General features: G+C 44.0%; 1 protein-coding gene across 2 annotated transcripts in view; it reads right to left on the reverse strand.

The window, feature by feature from the left end:
• The window catches only part of B3GLCT (beta 3-glucosyltransferase), a 118093-nt gene that overhangs the window by 68055 nt on the left and 26475 nt on the right, over nt 1–23563 (reverse strand). For both annotated transcript variants that reach the window (XM_059892231.1, XM_059892230.1), the window contains exon 4: nt 19760–19869. In XM_059892231.1, coding sequence (XP_059748214.1) covers nt 19760–19869 — 110 coding nt within the window. The remainder of the gene's footprint in view (nt 1–19759; nt 19870–23563) is intronic.

Here is a 23563-nt window from a genome sequence, read left to right on the forward strand (position 1 = left end):
TGTTACAGAGAAAAGCAAACCCTGAAGTTTGAATTAGCAGCTACCTAATATAACTCTGGGCTTTCCTACTGTTGATTCTGAATAATGAAGTAATTCTCACTGTCTTTCAAAATGTGTTATATGTATACATATACACATACTAGCTGTATGTTTTATACACATACATGCCATATATGCACACATATATGCCATATCTGTACATGTATACATATATAGCTATATGCTATATACATATATATGCCATAAATACACAAATATATACCACACACATATTCATAGGGGATTATATCAGAGAAAAAAATCATGTGTGAAGATAACTAATAACTTTAACACATGCATTAAAATTTCAAATAATTATTTGTTGCTCAGTCACTATGTTGTGTTCCAACTCTCTGCAACCCCATGGACTGCAACATGCCAGGCTTCCCTGTCCTTCACTACATCCTGGAATTCTCTCAAACTAATTGGGACCATGCTAATATGCACTAGCTAGAAAAGAAACACAGAAGACACTTAAAAAAAAAAGTCTTACAAGAAAATAAGTAGCAAATGCGCTTTTATGTAGCAAATGAAATTACAATAATGAAGACATTATGACAATGGGAATGTCTTTACATTAAATATTAAAACAGACATAACTCCAACCATGCAAAACAAAACAGAGAGCATAACGGAGCCAGAAAAATGAAAATATTTGTGTCAGAATGATGAAATGATTACATATACACTTTAAACTATCTTTTAAGTAAAAATCTGTTTTCAGCAAAAATAAATACAAAAATGTGGCTTCCAAACAAGAGCCACCCTTCTGAGTTATATGGCAAGTTACAGGAAATATACAAGGGATGGCAACAAGCATTGCTATGACACCAGACAAGTAACTTCAGCAGAAAGACTGTGAGGGCCCTTGCCAGGCAAAGATGCAAAGGTCAGGATGATAGAAGTGCAGCAGACAAAGGTTTAGGCAGTAAAAAGGAGGAGTTAAAGTCTAGACTAAAATAAGCTCTCTGGATTACTAGTGGGTTACAATCTTTCCTATCTCCATTACTTTTTGTTTACTAAATCACATGCCTGGATTTCTATTTGCTTCAGTTGGTTAACACAAAAATGGCAGCCAAGTTTTCTGTACCTCTGCATCTCCAAATAGAAATATTTCAAAAACTAGTGTTCTATGTTGACAACTATCTCCAAATACGTCTCAAAATATAAAATAGGTCCTCACTTGATACTCAAAAACATGATCTTGAATAAGCCAAGGCCATTTGTGAGAATTGGACCATAAAGAAGGCTGAGCACTGAAAAACTGGTGCTTTCAAATTGTGGCGTTGGAGAAGACTTTCTTGAGGGTTCCGGGGACAGCGAGGAGATCAAACCTGTCAATCCTAATGAAAATCAATCCTAAATACTCATTGGAAACATTAATGCTGAAGCTCCAATACTTTGGCCACCTGATGCAAAGAGCTGACTCATTGATGCTGGGAAAGATTGAGGGCAAGAGGAGAAAAGGGAGACAGAGAATGAGATGGTTAGATAGTATCACCAACTCAATGGACACGAATTTGAGCAAACTCCAGGACATAGTGAAGGACAGGAGAGCTCAGCAACTGAACAATAACATTTTACTTACAAAGTTTTGTCTATTAATCCTCAGAAAGTACCAATAGCTTTTGTTCTTGTTTTATATATACATATGTGTGTATATATGTATGTATGTATGTGTGTGTATTTATGTATTCTCGTCTGTATGCACAACAGACCCAGACTTAGATACACACATATTCATATGTATTGAGTTGGCCAAGATGTTCATTCAGAGTTTTCTGTAAGGTATTATAGAAAAACGCAAATCAACTTTTTGGCCAACCAAATATTAGCATGGTGTGGGTGTGCTCAGTCCGGCTCTTTGCAACCCACGGACCGTAGTACCCCAGGCTCCTCTGCCCATGGGATCATCCCGGCAAGAATACAGGAGCAGGTTGCCATTTTCTCCTCCAGGGGGTCTTCCAGACCCAGGAATCAAACCCATGTCTCTTGCATCTCCTACGTTGGCAGGCAGATTCTTTACCACCGCGCCACCTGGGAAGCCCTTATTAGCTCCCTGAGATAAAATAATTTAAAAGGTAACAAAAAATGTTCCATCAAATGATCTTATCTCAGTTCTTAACACTTGAGACTGTAATAATTTACATTCTTTCTGTCTGTTCTATCCATACCACAAGACTTACACCTCTTTGAAGTACCATATCAACAGCTTAAGGCACTTTTGGACACAAAGACCACTTTTTAAAATGTAATGCCTGGCTGAATAAGAAAGAGTTTTTAAACAAAAAATCAAGGGAAAAGTAAGAAAATGTTCTATCAACAGAGCCCTTTGGAGTAAAAGCTAGATGCTATGGCACTGATGTGTGGAGTACTGCCTCTCACCAACCTAAAGAACGCTTATAACCATGCTACTATGTCAAACCTAAAAGCTGAAGGTAAAATTCTATCAAAAATGAGATAATACCATTTCAGAGGCAAGCATAAGGGAACTAAAAATACAAATAATCAAATCAGGGTAAATGACAGAAAAGGAAAATTTTTTTAAATGGAAAAGTTGATCACGGTAATTTAAATACTTTAATTCTATTTGTCTCATTGAACCAAAAATCTACATTTCTAGCAGGCATCTGCTTCTATCCTAAAAAGCACTTTGAAGTCAGAAAGCCTACAGAACCGTCCCACAGTACTTCCTTTGAATTTTTTTTCCTCAAGGCACATTCGCATTTAAAGACACTAATAATTACTGGGAACCAAAAATTCAAAACCAACACTCTCCCTTGTTACCTGGCTCTCATACATATTCATCATCTTCATTCACGAAAAGGTTCAGAATCCACAGCTGAGCATCTGAAGATGCTCTGAGAGGAAAAAGCCCATTATTCTTGATATGGAGGGAGCAATCATTCAAAATTTATATCTAGAAATATCAGTAGTATGAATGAAAATGCCAACATGTGAATGTAGATCAAAGCAGATTAATATTTTAAATGTCATAAGTAACTTTAATTATTAGACAAATTTGGTTTGGGACCACTTTAGTCCTTCTGCCTCTCTCGAAAAAAAAAAAAAAAAATCCACTAATTTAAGTCTGTGATGCTTTCCTTTTTCCTTGTCAACAGACTATTTCCCAAAATATGTAACTTGTCCTTGCATGTGAGCTAAGTCGCCTCAGTCGTGTCCAACTCTTTTTGACCCTATGGACCATCACCCGCCAGGCTCCTCTGTCCATGGGATTCTCCAGGCAAGAATACTGGAGTGGGTTGCCATGCCCTCCTCCAGGGGATCTCCCTGGCCCAGGGATTGAACCCAGGTCTCTTAGGTCTCCTGCACTGGGAGGTGGGTTCTTTACCACTAGCGCCACCCATACCTTAATATAAAATATAAGCCTGGCAGTACATGAGTTTATGGTCTAATTCAGTCTCATTATTAAGACCAAGTACTCAGAAAGCAAAACCCAAGACATTTGTTAGTATTAGGCAAACGTTCTAAAGGACTGAATTGTGTTTTAAGACTGATCCCAGTTCAAATGCATTTCCAAAGCCCAACAATTATATAGTTTTTAGGCACTGAACTGAGCTTTTAGACTAACAAATAAATCATGACAAAAATTAACATGTTTATTGTTATAATTTCTTCCATATGAAGTAGGCCTATCTTATGAGGATAATAATAGAGATGCATAATATCTTGTTGGGAACATATATCAGACAGATTTACTAGCCTTTAAAAACCCACCATTCATTTGTGGACCAGCAGATTACATGTAATGCTATAATAACAAACCTTCCAAGAACCTAAGCCTATATTAAATATATTTTCCCCCAGAAATTTGTCTTAATCATTAACTGTCATTTCTTAACAAGAGAAAAATATTACCTCATCATTGATGTAATTTATTTTAATTTATGTAATTTATTTACTTTGAAATGCTCTACTAAATACATTTTTATGGTTCATAAAACCTGCTTTAAATAATCATTCACTCATTCATGAAAGGCAGTGAAGTTTAGCATTTTAGGAACCTGATTTCTGGAGCCAAAGTGCTTACATAAGAATCCTAGCTCCAGCTCTTCTGAACCCTGCAGTCTTGAGCAAGTTCCCAGACCTGCCTGTGGTCTGTTCTCTCACCTCTAATATGAGTGTAACAACAGTCCTGGGGATCAAGTGAGTTAATATATGCCAAGCCCTTGGCACATGCTTGAATGTGATGGTTACTAATATTATTATTGAGTGTATGGTATTTGTTGAGCAACTGCTATGTGCCAGGTACTGTTCTAGGACGATAGCAAACAACTGTGCAAACATAGGGCAGAGTCCCTGCCCTCTTGGATCTCAAGTTCTAATGAAGGAGGCAGGCATTAAGCAAAGAAATCTAGAATACACTGTCAACAAAAAAATGGTATTAAAAAAAAATAAAGCCAGGTAAAGTGAGAGAGGGCACAGGCATGGAGTTACTTGCACACAGCAGCCGCAGCGATCTGCTGCCTGGCCCTGAGGTTAAGGCCCCACCTGCGTGTCGGGAGACAGGCCAGAACTGAGAGGCAGACCTGACAGCACCTCTTATGAGGGATGGGAGCACGGGCAGGTTGCTGAATCCCGCGAGGCCTTGGTTTCCTCTCTGCAAATGGGGAGAGTTACAGAAACCACATAATAACTTAGACGAGCTGAGGCTTCAAAAGTGGCAGAGTGCACTGACACGAAGTAGTAGTAGTAAAACAAAGATGACAGTGTGTGCTAAGTCCCTGCAGTCGTGTCCGACTCTGCGACTCCATGGACTGTAGCCCTCCAGGCTCCTCCGTCCATGGGATTCTCCAGGCAAGCATACTGGAGTGGGTTGCCATGCCCTCCTCCAGGGGATCTTCCCGACCCAGGGATCAAACTCAAGTCTCTTACGTCTCCTGCACTGGCAGGTGGGTTCTTTACCACTAGCGGGCACTCAATAAAAGTCAGCTGTGGTCACTCCTGTAGATGTGAACCCTCCTCGAGGGTCTCCACTGCAGACCCCAGCCCCACGTGTTAGGAGTCTCGCTAATCCCACCAAGCCCACCTTCCCAAATAGGAACTCAGGGTGCTGTGTGAGCTCAGAGTGGCTGCTGCTGCTGCTGCTGCTGCTGCTAAGTCGCTTCAGTCATGTCCGATTCTGTGTGACCCCACAGATGGCAGCCCACCAGGCTCCCCTGTCCCTGGGATTCTCCAGGCAAGAACACTGGAGTGGGTTGCCATTTCCTTCTCCAATGCATGAAAGTGAAAAGTGAAAGTGAAGTTGCTCAGTCGTATCCGACTCTTAGCGAGCCCATGGACTGAGCCCTCTGCTAACATCCCAAGAGACCCCAGTTCACTGTCTCCATCCGTGGGAGTCCCTGCAGCCACCCCAGGCAGGAGTCCAGCAAACACTACTTCAAGGCTCAGTTCAGATGTCACAACAAACCCAAACTTTCCAACCAGGGCATTCTGCTGCCTGGCTTGTGTTTTCATGGTAGCTGCTGATGTGGCTGCAGAAAGGAACGTACAGTGTCCCTTGATCCCAGCATAGGCCTCCCGGAGGGCAGCTCATGCAGGGGCCCGACCACAGGGAATCACAAGGAAGAGGTCACCCCACCGGGTGTCACCTCCACACACCAGCATGTGCTGCCACCGCATCTGGTCCTGACTGTCACTACCAGGGGAAGGAGAGCTGGTGATCACTTCAGGACTTCCCTGGAGGTCCAGTGAAGACTCCATGCTTCCACTGCTCCCTGGTTGGGGAACTAAGATCCTGCATGCCAAGCCGTGTGACCAAAAAATAAAAAAAATTAAGTGACCACATCTATGGGTCCTGGCTCCAGACTCAGAATCCTGAGTTACAACATCCAACACCCTCCCTGAGTGGGGGAGACCCTGAATCTGGCCTCTGATGTCTTTAGTGGGCTGAGCCCACTCCCACCAGACTCACATGGGGTTGAATTTGCTGGTAAGGGAGGGGGTCCGAATGCTGGGGGCCAAACAGAAAGGCATGTTCATGACAAGATGTGAGGAATTCACTGCTGAGCAAGCCCCTGAGGAAGTGGACTGTCCCACTGTTCTGCATTCTGGGGCATCTTGCTCAAGCCTTGCCTGAGTCAATATTCCACAAAGACTTAGTAAATGGATGCATAAATTCTTATTCAATAGCAATGTGATAAAAACATTACCTAACACCTGTCAATTATGACAAAAAACAAACTTCACTAAGAAATTAAGCATTTGATTGGTCTCACCTGAAAAAGGAAAAGACCCTGATGCTGGAAAAGATTGAAGGCAGGAGGAGAAGGGGGCAACAGAGGACGGGATGGCCTCACCGACTCAATGGACATGAGCTTGAGCAAGCTCCAGGAGATGGTGAGGGACAGGGAAGCCTGGCGTGCTGCAGTCCATGGGGTCGCAAAGTCAGACACAACTTAGCGACTGAAAACAACAAATAGGGAAGCTTAGTGAAAGCCACTTGACTCACAGCTCACCCTTCAAGGAAGTGCTTCACCCTACCTCCTTGCCAACAAAAAAAAAGTCTAAAAATAGAAAACATAAGGCCATTTTCTTAAGCTTCTTCACACTAATCCATGAAAAGCTTTGCTCCCAGCTCTCCTGGCTTATTGCATGGAAATAAGGTTTGTTTGTTTTTTTTAATTAATAAGCCAAGGCCTAACTCTTCTCAAGAAAACAGTGATTTCCAAAACTTTCTGTGAATAAGCAGAAAGAATCATTTATTTGTACTGTTATAATTCTGCCAGGTTTTAAATAAAGTTCATACCACAAAAGATGGCAGCAAAATTAGAAGTGCCTGTTCTCTTCACTTTGGTTATTTGATTTCCATGTAAATCTTAGAGTCAGCCTGGCAATTTCCAGTGAAACACCTACTGGAGTTTTCATTGGGATTGCATTTAATCTCTTGATAAATTTAAGGGAAATGGACACACTATTGAATCTTACAATCTATGAATATGCTTTTTCTCTGTTCATTTAGGCTTTAATTTTTCTTTAACTTACCTGAGAAACCTGTCTGCAGGTCAGGAAGCAACAGAGCCAGACGCGAAACAACTGACCGGTTCACAACTGGGAAAGGAGCACGTCAAGGGTGTGTGCTGTCACCTTGCTTACTTAACTTACATGCAGAGCGAAGTGAAGCGAAGCGAAAGTCGCTCAGTCGTGACTGACTTTGCGGAGTCATCATGATGCAGAGTACATCATGAGAAATGCCAGGCTGGATGGATCACAAGCTGGAATCAAGATTGCTGAGAGAAATAACAACCTCAGATGTGCAGATGATGCCGCCCTAATGGCAGAAAGCAAAGAGGACTGAACAACCTCTCAATGAAGGTGAAAGAAGAGAGTGAAAAGGCTGGCTTAAAACTCAACAGTCAAAAACAAAGATCATGGCATATGGTCCCATCACTTCATGGCAAATACATGGGGAAAAAAATGAAACAGTGACTTCATTTTCTTGGGCTCCAAAATCACTGTGAATGGGGACTGTAGCCATGAAAGTAAAAGATGCTTGCTGCTGCTGCTAAGTCACTTCAGTCGTGTCCGACTCTGTGCGACCCCATAGACGGCAGCCCAGCAGGCTCCGCCGTCCCTGGGATTCTCCAGGCAAGAACACTGGAGTGGGTTGCCATTTCCTTCTCCATAGATGCTTGCTAGTTGGAAGGAAAGCTATGATAAACCTAGACAGCATATTGAAAACCAGAGACATCACTTTGCCAACAAAGGTCCATCTAGTCAAAGCTATGGTTTTTCCAGTAGTCTGTATGGATGTGAGAGTTGGACTCTAAAGAAAGCTGAGTGCTGAAGAATTGATGCTTTTGAACTGTGGTGTTGGAGAAGATTCTTGAACTCCCTTGGACTGCAAGGAGATCAAACCAATCAATCTTAAAGGAAATCAGTCCTGAATATTCACTGGAAGGACAGATGCTGAAACTGAAGCTCTAATACTTTGGCCACCTGATGCAAAGAGCTGACTCACTGGAAAAGACCCTGATGCTGGGAAAGATTGAGGGCAGGAGGAGAAGGGGACGACAGAGAATGAGATGGTTGGATGGCATCACTGACTCAATGGATATGAGTCTGAGCAAACTCAGGGAGAAGAACAGGGAAGACTGGCATGCTACAGTCCATGGGGTCATAGGCAGACATGACTTCGCAACTGAACAACAATTTTTCTCAGTAATGTTTTCTACTTTTCAATGTAGAATCCTGAACATTTCTCATTAGATTTATCCCTGTGTATTTAATGCTTTTTTATGCTATGAATAAATGATATCATTTAAAATTTTTCAATTCTAATCGTCACTGCTTATATATAGAAATACAAATGATTTTTAAACATTGACCCTGTTTTTTTAAACTAGTGACCTTGATAAACTCTTTTGTTGGTTTTGTACATTCTTTTTTTTTTCCTTCATGCACAATCTTGTAGTCTCTGAACAATGAAGTTTTCTTTCCTTTTTTTTTTTTTTAAGCTATTGTGGGTAGGGAGAGTACAAAGATTTCTAAGCAGCTAGTCTGGCCCCTTTTGGCCTAAAACAGAAAATGTAATCCAACATCTGCCATAAAATGAAATGTACTCACTCAGTCATGTCTGACTCTTTGCAACCCCATGGACTATACAGTCCATGGAATTCTCCAGTCCAGAATACTGGAGTGGGTAGCCTTTCTCTTCTCCAAGGGATCTTTCCAACCCAGGGATTGAACTCAGGTCTCCCACATTGCAGCAGATTCTTTACCAGCTGAGCCACCAGGGAAGCCCAAGAATACTGGAATGGGTAGCCTATCCCTTCTCCAGTAGATCTTCCAGACCCAGGAATCAAACTGGGGTCTCCTGCACTGCAGGTGGATTCTTTACCAACTGAGCTATCAGGGAAGCCCAATCAGGGCACCATACCCACCTAAAAAATAAAACACACCTTGTAAGCCTAATCCACTTCTGAATTTTCTTTTCTGTATTTGGAGGATGCTTTAAAAATGGATCCATAATTCATCTGTGCTTCTGCCCCTCCCCTAGGTCCTGCCTTCATTCTAAGCTCTGCCCATCCCCCTCTCCACGTCCTGCAGGGGCTTCTTCCCTGTTCCTCATTCAGAGTGATTCCCCAACCAAGCATGACCTGTGCCTGGTGCTTAGGTAAAGGGTCACACTTCAGAGTCTTCAAAACATACATGAGTCTTTATTTTACTAGAACCTACTTTAAAACAACCACCATGCTTTAGCCTCTCTTCTTCACTGTTTCAAATGTAATCTCTTTTAAAAATCTTTGTACGTATTTATTTTTGGCTGTGCTCGGTCTTCAGTGCTGTGTGGGCTTTCTCTAGTTGTGGCGAGCAGGAGCACTCTCCAGTCGTGGTGCACGGGCTTCTCTTTGTGGCAGCTTCTCTCATTGCCGAGCACAGGCTCTAGGTGTGTGGGCTTCAGCAGCTGCAGCACAAGGGCTCAGCAGTGTGGCTCCCAGGCCCTGGAGCACAGCCTCAATAGTTCTGGTGCTCGGGCTTCACTGCTCTGCAACATGTGGGATCTTCCCTGATCAAGGACCAAACCCGTGTCTCCTGCATTGGCAGGCAGATTCTATACCACTGAGCCACCAGGGAAGCCCTCCAATTTAATCTTATTTTGAAACTCCTTTGTGGATTGGGATATTGGGATTTGAAATATATACACTATTCAGATCAGATCAGTCGCTCAGTCGTGTCTGACTCTTTGCAACCCCATGAATCGCAGCACGCCAGGCCTCCCTGTCCATCACCAGCTCCTGGAGTCCACCCAGACTCACGTCCATCGAGTCAGTGATGCCATCCAGCCATCTCATCCTCTGTCGTCCCCTTCTCCTCCTGCTCCCAATCCCTCCCAGCATCAGAGCCTTTTGCAATGAGTCAACTCTTCGCATGAGGTGGCCAAAGTACTGGAGTTTCAGCTTTAGCATCATTCCTTCCAAAGAAATCCCAGGGCTGATCTCTTTCAGGATGGACTGGTTGGATCTCCTTGCAGTCCAAGGGACTCTCAAGAGTCTTCTCCAACACCACAGTTCAAAAGCATCAATTCTTCGGCGCTCAGCCTTCTTCACAGTCCAACTCTCACATCCATACATGACTACTGGAAAAACCATAGCCTTGACTAGACGGACCTTTGTTGGCAAAGTAATGTCTCTGCTTTTGAATATGCTATCTAGGTTGGTCATAACTTTCCTTCCAAGGAGTAAGCGTCTTTTAATTTCATGGCTGCAGTCACCATCTGCAGTGATTTTGGAGCCCAGAAAAATAAAGTGTGACGCTGTTTCCACTGTTTCCCCAATGGTACTATGGATAAAAGAGATAACTAACGAGAACCTACTGTATAGCACAGGGAGCTCTACTCAATGCTCTGCGGTGACCTGAATGGGAAGGCAGTCCAAAAAACAGGGGATATATGAATACGTGTAATGGATTCATCTTGCTGTACAGCAGAAACTTACACAACATTGGAAAGCAACCAAACTCCAATAAAAGTTAATGAAAATAAATAAAAGTTTGAAAAAGAAATCCCTTAGGAGAACAAAATGGTTCCTATAATTTTAAGCAAGTGTTCATACATTTCTGAAGCTGCAGTAAAAATGATCCGGGATCAACCATGGTTACTGGATCCCAGGACGCAGGAGAGGGGAAAAAAGCAAAACCTCTCACTGGACAGTCTCTGCATCACAACACAGACCACAGACACAAACTTCTCCAATAGAGGCTTCACCAGGGACCGAAGTGTCAGTGCCCATTTTTATTTAACAAAACAAAAAAAAAAAAAAACAGAATTTTCCCACAAACATCCACTCCAGGAGGAATTTTTTAAGTTCAAAAAACCTAAGTCATAACATAATTGACACCCAGACGCCACCCGGAATAGGTATTTAGGACAGAACACACTCAAGTGCTGATTAAATCAGAGACTGTCACACACTCTCCTCGTGGGCTTCCGTCAGCCTCACCTCCACTTGGCTTTTGTTCATGCGCCTCTTTAAATAGTCAGGCTCTCTAACTGCACGTTACCCTTCCATCTGTAATGCAGGGAGAAAACATTTGAGGAAAAACAGTAGCACTTCTTCCAAATTTGCAGTCTTCTCTCTAGAGATGTGCACTCAGGAACCCCACACTAGGCCACCACATCCCACACCTCGCCAGCTCTACTTTCCACCCATTTCAATCTAAAAAGACCACTCTTCCTGCTAAAACACACTTTAATTATCCCCCCAAACAAACCCTAGGTCTCTCGGCACCCCAAAGCCAACCATACTGATGATTCATGTCTACATCTTCCAGATCCGTTCAGTTCAGTTCAGTTCAGTCGCTCAGTTGTGTCTGACACTTTGCAACCCCATGAATCACAGCACGCCAGGCCTCCCTGTCTATCACCAACTCCCGGGGTTCACTCAGACTCATGACCATCGAGTCAGTGATGCCATCCAGCCATCTCATCCTCTGTCTTCCCCTTCTCCTGCCCCCAATCCCTCCCAGCATCAGAGTCTTTTCCAATGAGTCAACTCTTCACATGAGGTGGCCAAAGTACTGGAGTTTCAGCTTTAGCATCATTCCCTCCAAAGAAATCCCAGGGCTGATCTCCTTCAGAATGGACTGGTTCTAAACCAACATCCCTCCAGCTCAATTCCCGTCCCCGCTTCCCGACCTGACACAAGTCTTCCCTCTTTATCTCCTCAAGCTTCACATGCGCTGTCGGCACTATATTCACTCATGCTTTTTACACATCACTCTGCTTCCTAAACAGCTTCGTGACTATTGTCTTTTCAAGGGTCCCATGGACTGTCTAGAGATGTTTGAAAGTACCTAATATAGCTAGAATTGTGCAGTTAATATTTGTCAAATAGATAGGTTAATAGACTTAACTTGATTTTTAATTTCTACTTATGTGTGTGCTGGCTCAGTCATATCCAACTCTTTGCGACCCCGTGGACTATAGTCCACCAGGCTCCTCTGTCCATGGGATTCTCCAGGCACCTGAAGAATACTGAAGTGGGTTGTTGCCATTTCCTTCTCCAGGGGGATCTTCCTTACCCAGGGATCAAACCTGCGTCTCCTGCATTTTCTATTATGAGATTGTTACCGTCTATCTTATTCCACGGGATCACAAAGAGTAGGACATGACTGAGCGACTGAAAAACCACCACCACCATCTATAAGTAATTCAAGGAACTGGAGTATCTGTTAATTCCTCTCAAACTGCTCCACAACAATCCAGAGTGGTTCTCTGCACATAGGATGCACTTGGTAAAGTCTGCTGCCTTCCTCTTTAGAAGAAATGTCTCACTATAGACTTCAAAACCATTATGAACTGCACTGTAAGCTTCAAACCTAGCGATGGGAGTGACAACCCACAATGACCCAGATTGTTTCAGAAAATAAGAACAGCTTCACCACTGCAGTAACAACTCCAAGTACAGTATTAAGTTTCAGACAGAAAGTTCGCTTAGGTTCCTGGTTCCTCCAGTCACATGAGAAGAATGAAAAACGTCTTGTGTTTTCAGTAAGACTGCATTTTAGCATCTTGAGGCAAAACAGGCAGAGGACGACTTGCCAAAGCAAAAGAGAACAGCTAAAAGCAGATGCACGACTGCAGCAACCATTACATTTTTGCATCTTAATTTTTGGCAGATTTCGTAGTCAAGTGCAACCCAACAGGAGTAATGAATAAATAAACTGCAGCTCTAGACCTCTGGTGGTGTGGGAGGAAGAGATATTTTGGGCTATCAGATAAACATTCACATGATAAAACTTACCGGTGATTCCTTCCTCACTAAGCAACTGTTCTGAATGCTCATGGTGGGCAAATCTATGGAAAAAAACAAAACTGCAACCTGAAGACATCGAGTTCAGGTTGCAGGTGACATCCTGTCCCATTAGAGGCGCAGCGCACACCTGGCGAACGATGGGGCTGGCCCCTCGGAGGAGGGGGAGCCGGCCGCTCCGTGCCACAGGCTGGAGAGGCCCTGATAACTGCCTGGGGTTCGGACATCCTCAGTTTCCCCAGCTGATGACTAGGCCGTCAATTCTTTCTCAAGAACGTGTCAGTTTCAGATATAGAAAATAGACTTATGGACATGCGGAGAGGGGAGGAGAGGGTGAGATATATGGGAAGAGTAACATGGAAACTTACATTACCATATGTAAAATAGACAGCCAACAGGAATTTGCTGTATGTCTCAGGAAACTCAAACAGGGGCTCTGTATCAACCTAGAGGGGCTGGGAAATGGGAGGAAGGTTCAAAAGGGAGGGGATATATGTATACCTATGGTTGATTCATGGTGAGGTTTGACATAAAACAGCAAAATTCTGTAAAGCATTTATCCTTCAATAAAAAATAAATTAATTTTTTAAAAAAGGAAAAAAAAATGTCAGTTTTTTAAAACAAGTTTCAGTCAAGCTATAACCTGGGAGCCATTACCTGCCTCTCAAAGTGATCCTACTGCCCTCTACTTTGTGCATCTCAGCACTTAATTCTCTGCACTGCATCTTCTTTCTCTATTTTTATGGAGTTCTAGGTCAGGGTAGCTTATCACTGCTCAAAGAGCTGTCTGCAGACCCAATGTGAGCTTTCAACCATCTGTGGATCTCCAAAATGCTACCCATGGAATAAATTCGACTCTCAAGCATATAAGTAACATGAAGAATTCTACAAAGATAAAAAAATGAGCCAGCATCATGTACAGTTACAAATGCTTAAAATCGTTCCAGCCATTTCAACTACCACAAGACTTGTTAACCCAAAGATGAAATTACTTTAAGTCCTAACAGGACACCCTGGATCTTGTGAGCAAATTAAACCCAAGTGCTAAAACAACGTTCTGTCGTAACTATTTCAATACTCATAGCTGGCTTTCCGGAGAAGGCAATGGCACCCCACTCCAGTACTCTTGCCTGGAAAATCCCATGGATGGAGGAGCCTGGTAGGCTGCAGTCCATGAGGTCGCTAAGAGTCAGACACGACTGAGCGACTTCACTTTCACTTTTCACTTTCATGCATTGGAGAAGGAAATGGCAACCCACTCCAGTGTTCTTGCCTGGAGAATCCCAGGGAGGGGGGAGCCTGGTGAGCTGCCGTCTATGGGGTCGCACAGAGTCGGACACGACTGAAGCGACTTACCAGCAGCAGCAGCAGCAGCAGCTGGCTTTGATGCTAGGAACGAATTTCAGAATAAGAAAAACATACCTTCTGATAATTAAAGGGAGCTTTCCTATTGCTTCAGTCTAGACTCCTCCTATGACCATGGAAACAGGATGGGGAGAGGGGTTTCTTGATGATGATGCTTAATTAGGTGTCTTTAAATGTAAAACCAATACTGCCACCTAGTGGCCATCTAAGTCACTGGCTAAACAGGCGATCTAACCAGCAAATAGTGAAAGCAAATGACAGTACAAATTAAGCAGAAGCACACTGAAACTAGACAGACGGCGTATTAAAAAGCAGAGACATCACTTTGCTGGCAAAGGTCCACACAGTCAAAGCTATGTTTTCCAGTAGTCATGTACAAATGTGAGAGCTGGACCATAAAGAAGGCTGAGTGCCGAAGAACTGATGCTTTCTAATGAAATCTGGTATTGCAGAAGACTTTTGAGAGTCTCTTGGACTGCAAGATCAAACCAGTCAATCCTAAAGGAAATCAACCCTGACTATTCATTGGAAGCACTGATGCTGAAGCTTCAATACTTTGGCCACCTGATGTGAAGAGCTGACTCCCTGGAAAAGACACTGATGCTGGGAAAGATTGATGGCAGGAGGAGAAGGAGGTGACAGGGTGAGATGGTTGGATGGCATCATCGACTCAATGGACATGAATATGAGCAAACTCGGGGAGATAGTGAAGGACAGAGGAGCCTGGCTACAGTCCACGGGGTCGCAGAGTCAGACACAACTTGGCAACTGAACAACAACTTCAAGGTCATATCCTTAAAAGATCCCTACTTGTCCTCCACACACCAGGATGCAAAGTAAGGGTGTCAGCCAGCTTCAACCATGCAGTAAGGACAAGACCCCTCAGCTCACAGCAAGCAACAGACAGAAGGAAAGCAGAGCAGGGCTGCCTACTCCTGCCCTCCTCACGTGGACTGTTTGTGGGGAAGTGAACTCCCATCTTCCTTAGTCATTGTTACGCTGAAAGCAGTCAGTGAACGTTCTGGTTCTTTTCCATACTGTCTCTCAAAGACACACTTAAGCACGAGATCACACTTCCCAAGCATCGACTCACGCTCGTTTTAGTCTACTCTTCTCCCTAAACTCTGTGGCTTCCTGGGGAGAAATAAAATAGTTGTTATATTTAATATAAGAGGTGGTGGCTCTAATCAATTTAAAAATTAAGACAAGTAATTTTAATAGATAAAATACTTTACTTAAAATAATGCTTAGTTTTCATTTGTTTCATTTATTCTGAATTCAGTTCAAATGCTGTATGCTCAATATTCGCTATGCAAAAGGTACTACGAGAGAATTAAAAGCAGAACAAGCCAGAGCATCTGCCTTCAAAGAACCTGTGATTTCATACGAGTCTGTGCGCTTTGTGTGTTTGTGTGTAGTCAAAACTGTTCATTACAGCACTATTCACAATAGCCAGGACACAGATGCACACTAAGCGTCCATCAACAGATGATGGAGAAAGAAGGTGTGGTACATACACAATGGAATACTGCTGCTGCTAAGTCGCTTCAGTCGTGTCCGACTCTGTGCGACCCCACAGACGGCAGCCCACCAGGCTCCCACGTCCCCGGCATTCTCCAGGCAAGAACGCTGGAGTGGGTTGCCATTTCCTTCTCCAATGCGTGAAAGTGAAAAGTGAATGGAATACTACTCAGCCATAAAGAAGAACAAAATGCCATTTGCAGCAACACGGACGGATCTAAAGATTATCATACTAAGTGAAGTAAGCCAAAGACAAATATATGTGCAAACTAAAAAAAAAAAAAAAAGATGCACACAAACTTATTTACAAAACAGAAGCAGACTCACAGACATAGAAGACAAACTATGGTTACCAAAGGGGAAGGGAGAAGGATAAATTAGGAGTTTGACATTAACATATTCATACTACTATACTATATAAACAGATAAACAACAAAGACCTACTGTGGAACACAGGGAACTATATTTAATACCTTCTAATAACCTATAATGGAAAAGAATCTGAAAAAAAATTATCTGTGTGTGTAAGTTAAGGTGTGTACACACACACAGTTATATAACTGACTCACTCTGTCATACACCTGAAACAGAACATTGCACATTAACTAAATTTCAATTTTAAAAAGCAGTTTAAGAAAAAAAGTGACCATACTGTAACAGAAATAAAAGGAAACTTCTATTACAATAGAAAAGAAGATACGGAAAGAGTTGGATGATTAATTTCAGGGACTCAGTTTAACATTCACTGAGGACTCAGGTTCTGAACATGGAAAGCTCTGTGCTTGGTTCTGAAGATCAAAAACCAGTAAGACATTCTCTGCTCTCAAAATTTATAAAAGAGAGATAGAACAACAACAGTACAAAAGTGAAAACCATACAATAAAAGCAGAACCAAGGAGGAAGCAATTTGTCCCTGTGGGTCAAGACGCTGCACAGAAAGACATCCCCGGGAGCTTGTCAAGATGAAGGGGGTTCTGTGCAAGGTCACAGAGGCTTGGCATAGCCAGGCAGGCCCAGGGACTCCAAGGAGTTTGCAGTTACTGGCAAACAAAATACAAAGGGACGAGGGGTGGGAAATGAAGCTGGCACCAGAGGTGGGACTAAAGTTAGCAAGCTCTGGTGTGGCGTCTTGGTGAAAGGTAAGGAGCACGGGAGGCCCCACAGCTCTGCCAGATCCACACCCGCAGCTGCCGCCACCTGCCTCCACTCCCGGGAGACGCACATGCTTTCCATCCATATACACGACGGCCACACTCTGTTTAGACAAGAACCTGTAATCATCCTCCCCAGAGTCTACTGCCAGTTTTAAGCACCCAGTGGTCCTGCATGTGAGCCCCAGATCCCTGAAGAAGCAGGCATTCCCAGCCCCTAACAGCACCTTCTGCCTAAGGGGCAGGAAAGAAGAAGGAACATTTTACAATCCCCATTCAGTTCAGTTGCTCAGTCATATCCGACTCTGCAACCCCATGGACTGCAGCATGCCAGGCTTCCCTGTCCATCACCAACTCCCAGAGCTTGCTCAAACTCATGTCCATCAAGTCGGTGATGCCATCCAACCATCTCATCCTCTGTCATCCCCTTCTCCTCCCGCCCTCAATCTTTCCGAGCATCAGGGTCTTTTCCAGTGAGTCAGTTCTCTGCATCAGGTGGCCAAAGTACTGGAGTTTCAGCTTCAGCAACTTCCTTCCAATGAATATTCAGGACTGATTTCCTTTAGGATGGACTGACTGGATCTCCTTGCAGTCCAAGGGACTCTCAACAGTCTTCTCCAACACCACAGTTCAAAAGCATCGATTCTTCTGTGCTCAGCTTTCTTTATAGTCCAACTCTCACATCCATACATGACTACTTGAAAAGCCATAGCCTTAATAATAATAATAATCCCTATTGCTTCCCTCCAAAAGGTACCCACATGCCTTTTCCCCACTGTAAACAAAGTTCTGGGAGCACTGTCCTGTCCCTGGTTCCTGGGAAGACACTCTTCCCAGAAGAGCAAAGGGGATAAGACAGACAGGGAGACAGTGATGAGTACCTATTAGAACAAAAAAAGTACCCATTTGCCAAAAAAAAAAAGAAAAATTAAACAGCAAAAAAGGAGCTGGCAACTAGTAGAGGAAGTCCTGGGGGTATACTTAATCAAGTGGCCTTGGCTGGCAAAGTATGTAACCAATCACATTAACAGTGAGGACTACCAGTATGGAGTGAATGCAAGGTATATAATCTAAAAGGCACACGGGGGACTTCCGGGCGGTCCAGTGGTTAAGACTCTGCGCTTCCACTAGACGGGGCACAGGTTCAGTCCCCGGTCAGGGAACTAAGATCCGGCATGTTGCAGTCATAGCCAAAAAAAGAAAACAAAATAAAGAAAACACACGTGAATCTGCCTCTCCAAGAAGGAGGGTATTTTCTGGGAACAAGCTACACAGAGATAGTTGTGCCCTTAATCCATACATGAAACCAAATGATGCATAACTCTGTCCTGATGTTATCACTGACTTCCAGTCTGGGGTAACTGCCAAGGCCTGGTTGAGTTCAGTCCCATGAATACTCGCCTGGACCCCACTGAGGAACTATGTGGGCTCCTGGCTTCCCCTCCACCCCTCCACTTTCCCCGCCCCCACCCCCTCACCCCACACCTACCCCCCCACCCCACCGCTGCCCTGCATCCACCTCTACCAGAGCCCATGGGGGAAGACCAGCCATGCAAGGTTGCTATAGGAGTTCCTCTGTGATGGAATCTGAAAAGGTTTAGTAGAAGACACTGCCCCAAGCTGAGTTTCCAGACAAATAATAATGAAAGTCACTCAGTCATATCCGACTCTTTGCAACCCCATAGTCCATGGGATTCTCCAGGCAAGAATACTGGAGTGGGTAGCCTTTCCCTTCTCCAGGGGATCTTCCCAACTCAGGGATCAAACCCAGGTCTCCCGCATTGAAGGCAGATTCTTTACCAGCTGAGCCATAGGGGAAGCCCAGACAAAAGAGAACTTTAATCAAGCTACTATCTCTAATTACTGCCCCACCCCAAGCAAAAAAAACCCACTTGTCTACAGCCTGCAATCCCTTTCTGTCCCTTGAGAAGTGCTGATGCTCCAAGGAGAGGAACCAGGATCTGTCCTTGTGGGGACATGGGGAGGTCGGATGAATTTCTCACACACAGCATTTAAAGAGCAAACACAATAAACCTCACTGCCAGCAGTGCCCCGACGTTGAACACCATTAAGGTTGTTCACTTTTCCATTCTTATTTCCAACCCTTTACTTCCACGCTCCCACCGACAGAAAGCAAGCCATCCGCCAAACACACAGGTCTCTGGTCGAAGAACTCTGATGGCTTTTACCTCCAGACAAGCACTTCTGTCTTGAAGGCCAAGGCCACGGCCATGCAGTGTACTGGGCTGGGAGGACTGTCTCTGCTTGGCTAAGGAGAACTGCTTCTATATGGCTGCATGCGTGGGTAGATCTTCCTTTGCCCCAAACCTCCCACAATATGCAGAGCAGATTTAAATTCAGTTCACGCTTATTTTAAACTTTATTAAAGTAAACCTGGATGTGTCAATCTTTCTCTCCATAATCCTCCTCGGATATTACATTATAAATCAAATCAGAAGTTCAGTTAATAATATCCAATCAAAAAACAGATTAAGAAACTCATAGAAGCACCACTGCACAAAGGTTAATGAAAATGTTATTTCAACATAAAAACTGCCTTAGAACCTGTTACCAAAATTTTGAACGTTAATTATCTTTGCTATTTTAAACTCCGCCTTTAAAAAGTTATTTCTTCCACTTTTTTCTGTCATATTTTATGATAAAACCATGCTAGTCCTATACATTTTTACATGTTTGTTAAAATATGTATATAATAATTTAGAACATGATACTTTGAGCATTTGAAATTAACTAGAGCATTTTAAACAATAGATAGTCCATATTAAGCCAGCAAAACAAGCCAGAAGATGTATTCTATCTAAATAGAACTGACTCTCTATGGACCAAGAGCTTTGGAAAACATAAACGTATCAAGAAAAAATTCAGACATCCCAAGTCATCTTTACGTACCTGTGTAAGATCTGTAGATTGCTTTAGGATGCTTTGTTTTAACTGTTCTGCCTTCTTCACATGAAAAGAATTACTTTGACTCTGGATGACAAATACAATTTCTTTTAAATCTAGAACAACAAAAAAATTTGTTCAGGTTTTTTTTTTTTTTTTTTTTCTTTTAAAACAACAACTGAAATAAACTTGAAAACAAATCAAAACGAAAAGAAAAGGAAAAAAACAGTCACAAGGCATGCCTTCAGGCAATAAACTCTTAGGGGAAAAAAAATCAATTTATATGTAATTCTAGTGACAAAATCTCTCTTTTTAAACTCATCTCTACAACTTCCTTCCTAGAAGTTAGCAAGTAAATACGCTGGCTGTACTAGACCCAGTCTGGTAACAAACTGTGAATTTGTTCCTGCATCTGTCACAAAGTATGCAAATGTAAATGTGAGAAAGTATGAAAATGTCTAGAACACGCACCTCCCCAGTCACTGAAAACCCACTGTGTTTGCAAGAAACCTTTTAAGAATTACACAGAATCCTACAATGCGCCTCCCTGTTAGGGGTCGCACTGCGACCCCCAAGCTTCACGGGATAAAGTGTCCTGAGCCCCAGGACCTCAGAACGTGACCTTATTGGGAACCGGGTCTTTACACAGGCAATCAAGTTAATGTAGGGTCATTAGTATAGGTCTTCACCCAACATACTTGGTGCCTTTATTAAAAGAGGACTGTAACCTACCAGGATCTTTGATCCGGGGGATTCTCCGGCCAGGAAGACTGGAGTGGGTTGCCATTTCCTCCTCCAGGGGATCTTCCTGACCCAGGGGGTTGAACCCAGGTCTCCTGCATTGAGGGCAGATTCTTTACCAGCTGAGCCACCAGGGAAGCCCCTAACCCAATATCCTGGTGTCTTTTTGAAAAGAGGCGATCTGGGCAAGAGACACAGAGGGAGGCTGCTGTGAAGACCCAGGGAGAAAACGGCCACCTTCAAGCTGAGGAGGGCGGCCTCAGAGGAAACCACCCCCCGCCCCCCAGAACGCAGAGACACATCTCTGTGGAAGATGTGTCACCTTGTTTCAGCACCTTGTTTCAGCAGCCCCGCGCAAACTGACACTCGGCCGCAAGCGCGCTCTGGACGGCCCCTCAAGGCGACACTCAGCAGGGACCTCAGGGGGCACCTGGCCAGTGTGAAGTTCGTCTCCAGGAAAACACCCACGACCGCAGGGCCACAGGGCTGCAGTGGGAATGAGCTGCCTGTCAAGCCTGGGTTCAGGGTCGTCAGGGTCTTGACTGGGGCTGGAAGGGAGGCAGCCCTGATCTGTCACCCCTTCAGACCAGAGGAGGATCTCGCCTGCAGAGGGGGAGGCCCAGACCCCACATCAGGAAAGCACGTCAGGCCTGCCCAGGTTCCGAGCTCGTGATAAAAGAAAGAAACTGCAGATGTGCCAGGACCCTGCCACCAGACAGGGGTGTTGGCTAAAGGCAGACATCACATAAAGTTGTAGCCTCCGGCAAGGTTGACTATAAACCAATATGGGGACCCTCCCCACACTGTGAGCTCTTCCCTTTAACACCTCGACTCCCAGGTGGTGCTAGTGGTAAAGAACCCGCCTGCCAATGCAGGAGATGAACGAGACACAGGTTTGATCCCTGGGTCGGGAAGATGCCCTGGAGGAGGGCATGGCAACCCACTCCAGTATTCTTGCCTGGAGAGTCCCATGGACAGAGGAGCCTGGCGGGCTACAGTCCATGGGGTTGCAAAGAGTTGGACACGAATGAGTGACTAACTCTTTGTTTTCAAGGACACTAACTTGGTTTCTATTTATTCCACTGTATTTTACCATTCTTGTGTTGAGCTCTACAGTTCTGTTCATTTATTCACTCACTCAAATATTCATACAACAAACAGCCCCACAGTGAGCCATCCAAATCCTAAAAATGTTCCAACATGCTTTTTGAACAACCTGCTGAATGTGACCTAATTCTATGTAGGAGTTTATATAAATTCGAACCTTCCACGTACTATCTCTATTTCAAGTCAGCATCCTGGCTCTACAAATCAGACACACAGATAACACTCAAATAAGTGTCTTCTACTTCAGCTGAAATGTAACTTCCGATCCACTACATCTGAGACATTAACATAACTCACTTATCAGAATGAAACAAGGTTTATTTCTGTTCAAGAACGGAGTCAATAAACCTCAGAGAATAATTTCTGCAAAATGTAATAAAGCTGAAGACGCACATCTGCAATGACCCAGAAACTTCACTGGTATGTCATCCTTGAGAAGCCCTCATATATGTTAACAGGAGTGCTCACCGCAGCATCACTGTGTGAAAAGAAAAAAGCTGGAAGCAAACCAGACACTCACAAAATATACAAACTGGAATACTACACAGTGGAATTCACACAGCAAGAAAAGATCAACTAGCTGTATATGGATCAATCCAGATGGAAGCTGGAGATGAACCCTCCAGACAGAACACTGAAAAAAATGCGGGAGGTGATGACTATACAGCATAAATCAATGGTTTTCAAAACTATAAACATAAATCTATATAAAATGGATATATGCTATATAATACGCATGTACACACAGATCTAACCGACGTGAAAGCAGCAATGACGACAGGAGAGCTTCCCTGGAGGCTCAGTGGTAAAGAACCACCTGCCAAGGCAGAAGACGTGGGTTTGGTCACTGCTCCAGGAGGATCCCACATGCCACGGAGCAACGAAACCTGTGTGCCACAACTACTGAGCCTGTGCTCTAGGGCCCAGGAGCTGCACCTACCGAAGCCCGTGAGCCCTAGAGCCCAAGCTCCAAGATAAGAGAAGCCACTGCAATGAGAAGCTCGCACACCACTAGGGAGTAGCCCCCGCTCACTGCAACTAGAGAAAAGCCCACACAGCAACAAAGACCCAGCACAGCCAAAAATAAAATAAAAATTTTTTGGAAAAACAAAGACTATAGGAGAGTGATGAACACCAAAATCAAGATACTGGTTTAAAGGCTGCAGCCATGTTAGCAATGTTTTGTCTCTTAATCTGGGAGGTAGATACCTGGATGTGACTCTTTGTAGTTCCTGGTATGTTCAAAATAATTCACAATAAATTTTTTAAAAGAGCAGCTCCACCTGTCAAGAGGTTAACCCTGCAGGAATCACCTCCCACCACCTCCTCTACCAGATCAGCAAAGTGTCCACGGTTCGCACACACAGCAGTTCTTTCGCATGGGGAAGACGCTTGGCAAAAAGAGAGGAAGCAAATTCTCCCCCTTTCCATCTCCTGGGTCCTGTGCCACGACTTGTATTCACTCCCCCTCCTTTTATCACGCGCTTGGATCTCACATGCTGTGTGCACTCAGCGAACACTGAGCCTCTCCTAGCACAGAGTCCAGGGTACCAAAGGAGCAAGCGCGGCTCCAGCACAGCAGTCCAGCTCAGAAGACAACACGAGCATTCCGTGTCGGGAGCCAGGCGGGGACGCTGGGGGCCTGGAGGCAGGGAGCCAGGGCAGGGAGAGCTTCTGAGAAGGATGCTTCCTGCGTTTCCTTTAAAACACAGCAGTGGGGCTTCCCTGGTGGTCCCAGTGATTAAGACTCCATGCTTCCACTGCAGGGGGCGAAGGTTCCAGCCCTGCTCAGGGAACTAGGATCCCACAGGCCATGGGATACGGCAAAATATATATATATACATAAATTAAAAAATAAAACTGAAATGTAGCCGTTTTCTGCAGACGCAGGCACAGAAGGGAGCAGTTGAGTGGCAGAGAAAGAACTGGGTTATCATGGAGCCCTCAGCCCACCTCATCTCT

The sequence above is a fragment of the Bos taurus genome, chromosome 12 (genome assembly GCF_002263795.3).
Source record: "Bos taurus isolate L1 Dominette 01449 registration number 42190680 breed Hereford chromosome 12, ARS-UCD2.0, whole genome shotgun sequence".
NCBI lineage: Eukaryota > Metazoa > Chordata > Mammalia > Artiodactyla > Bovidae > Bos > Bos taurus.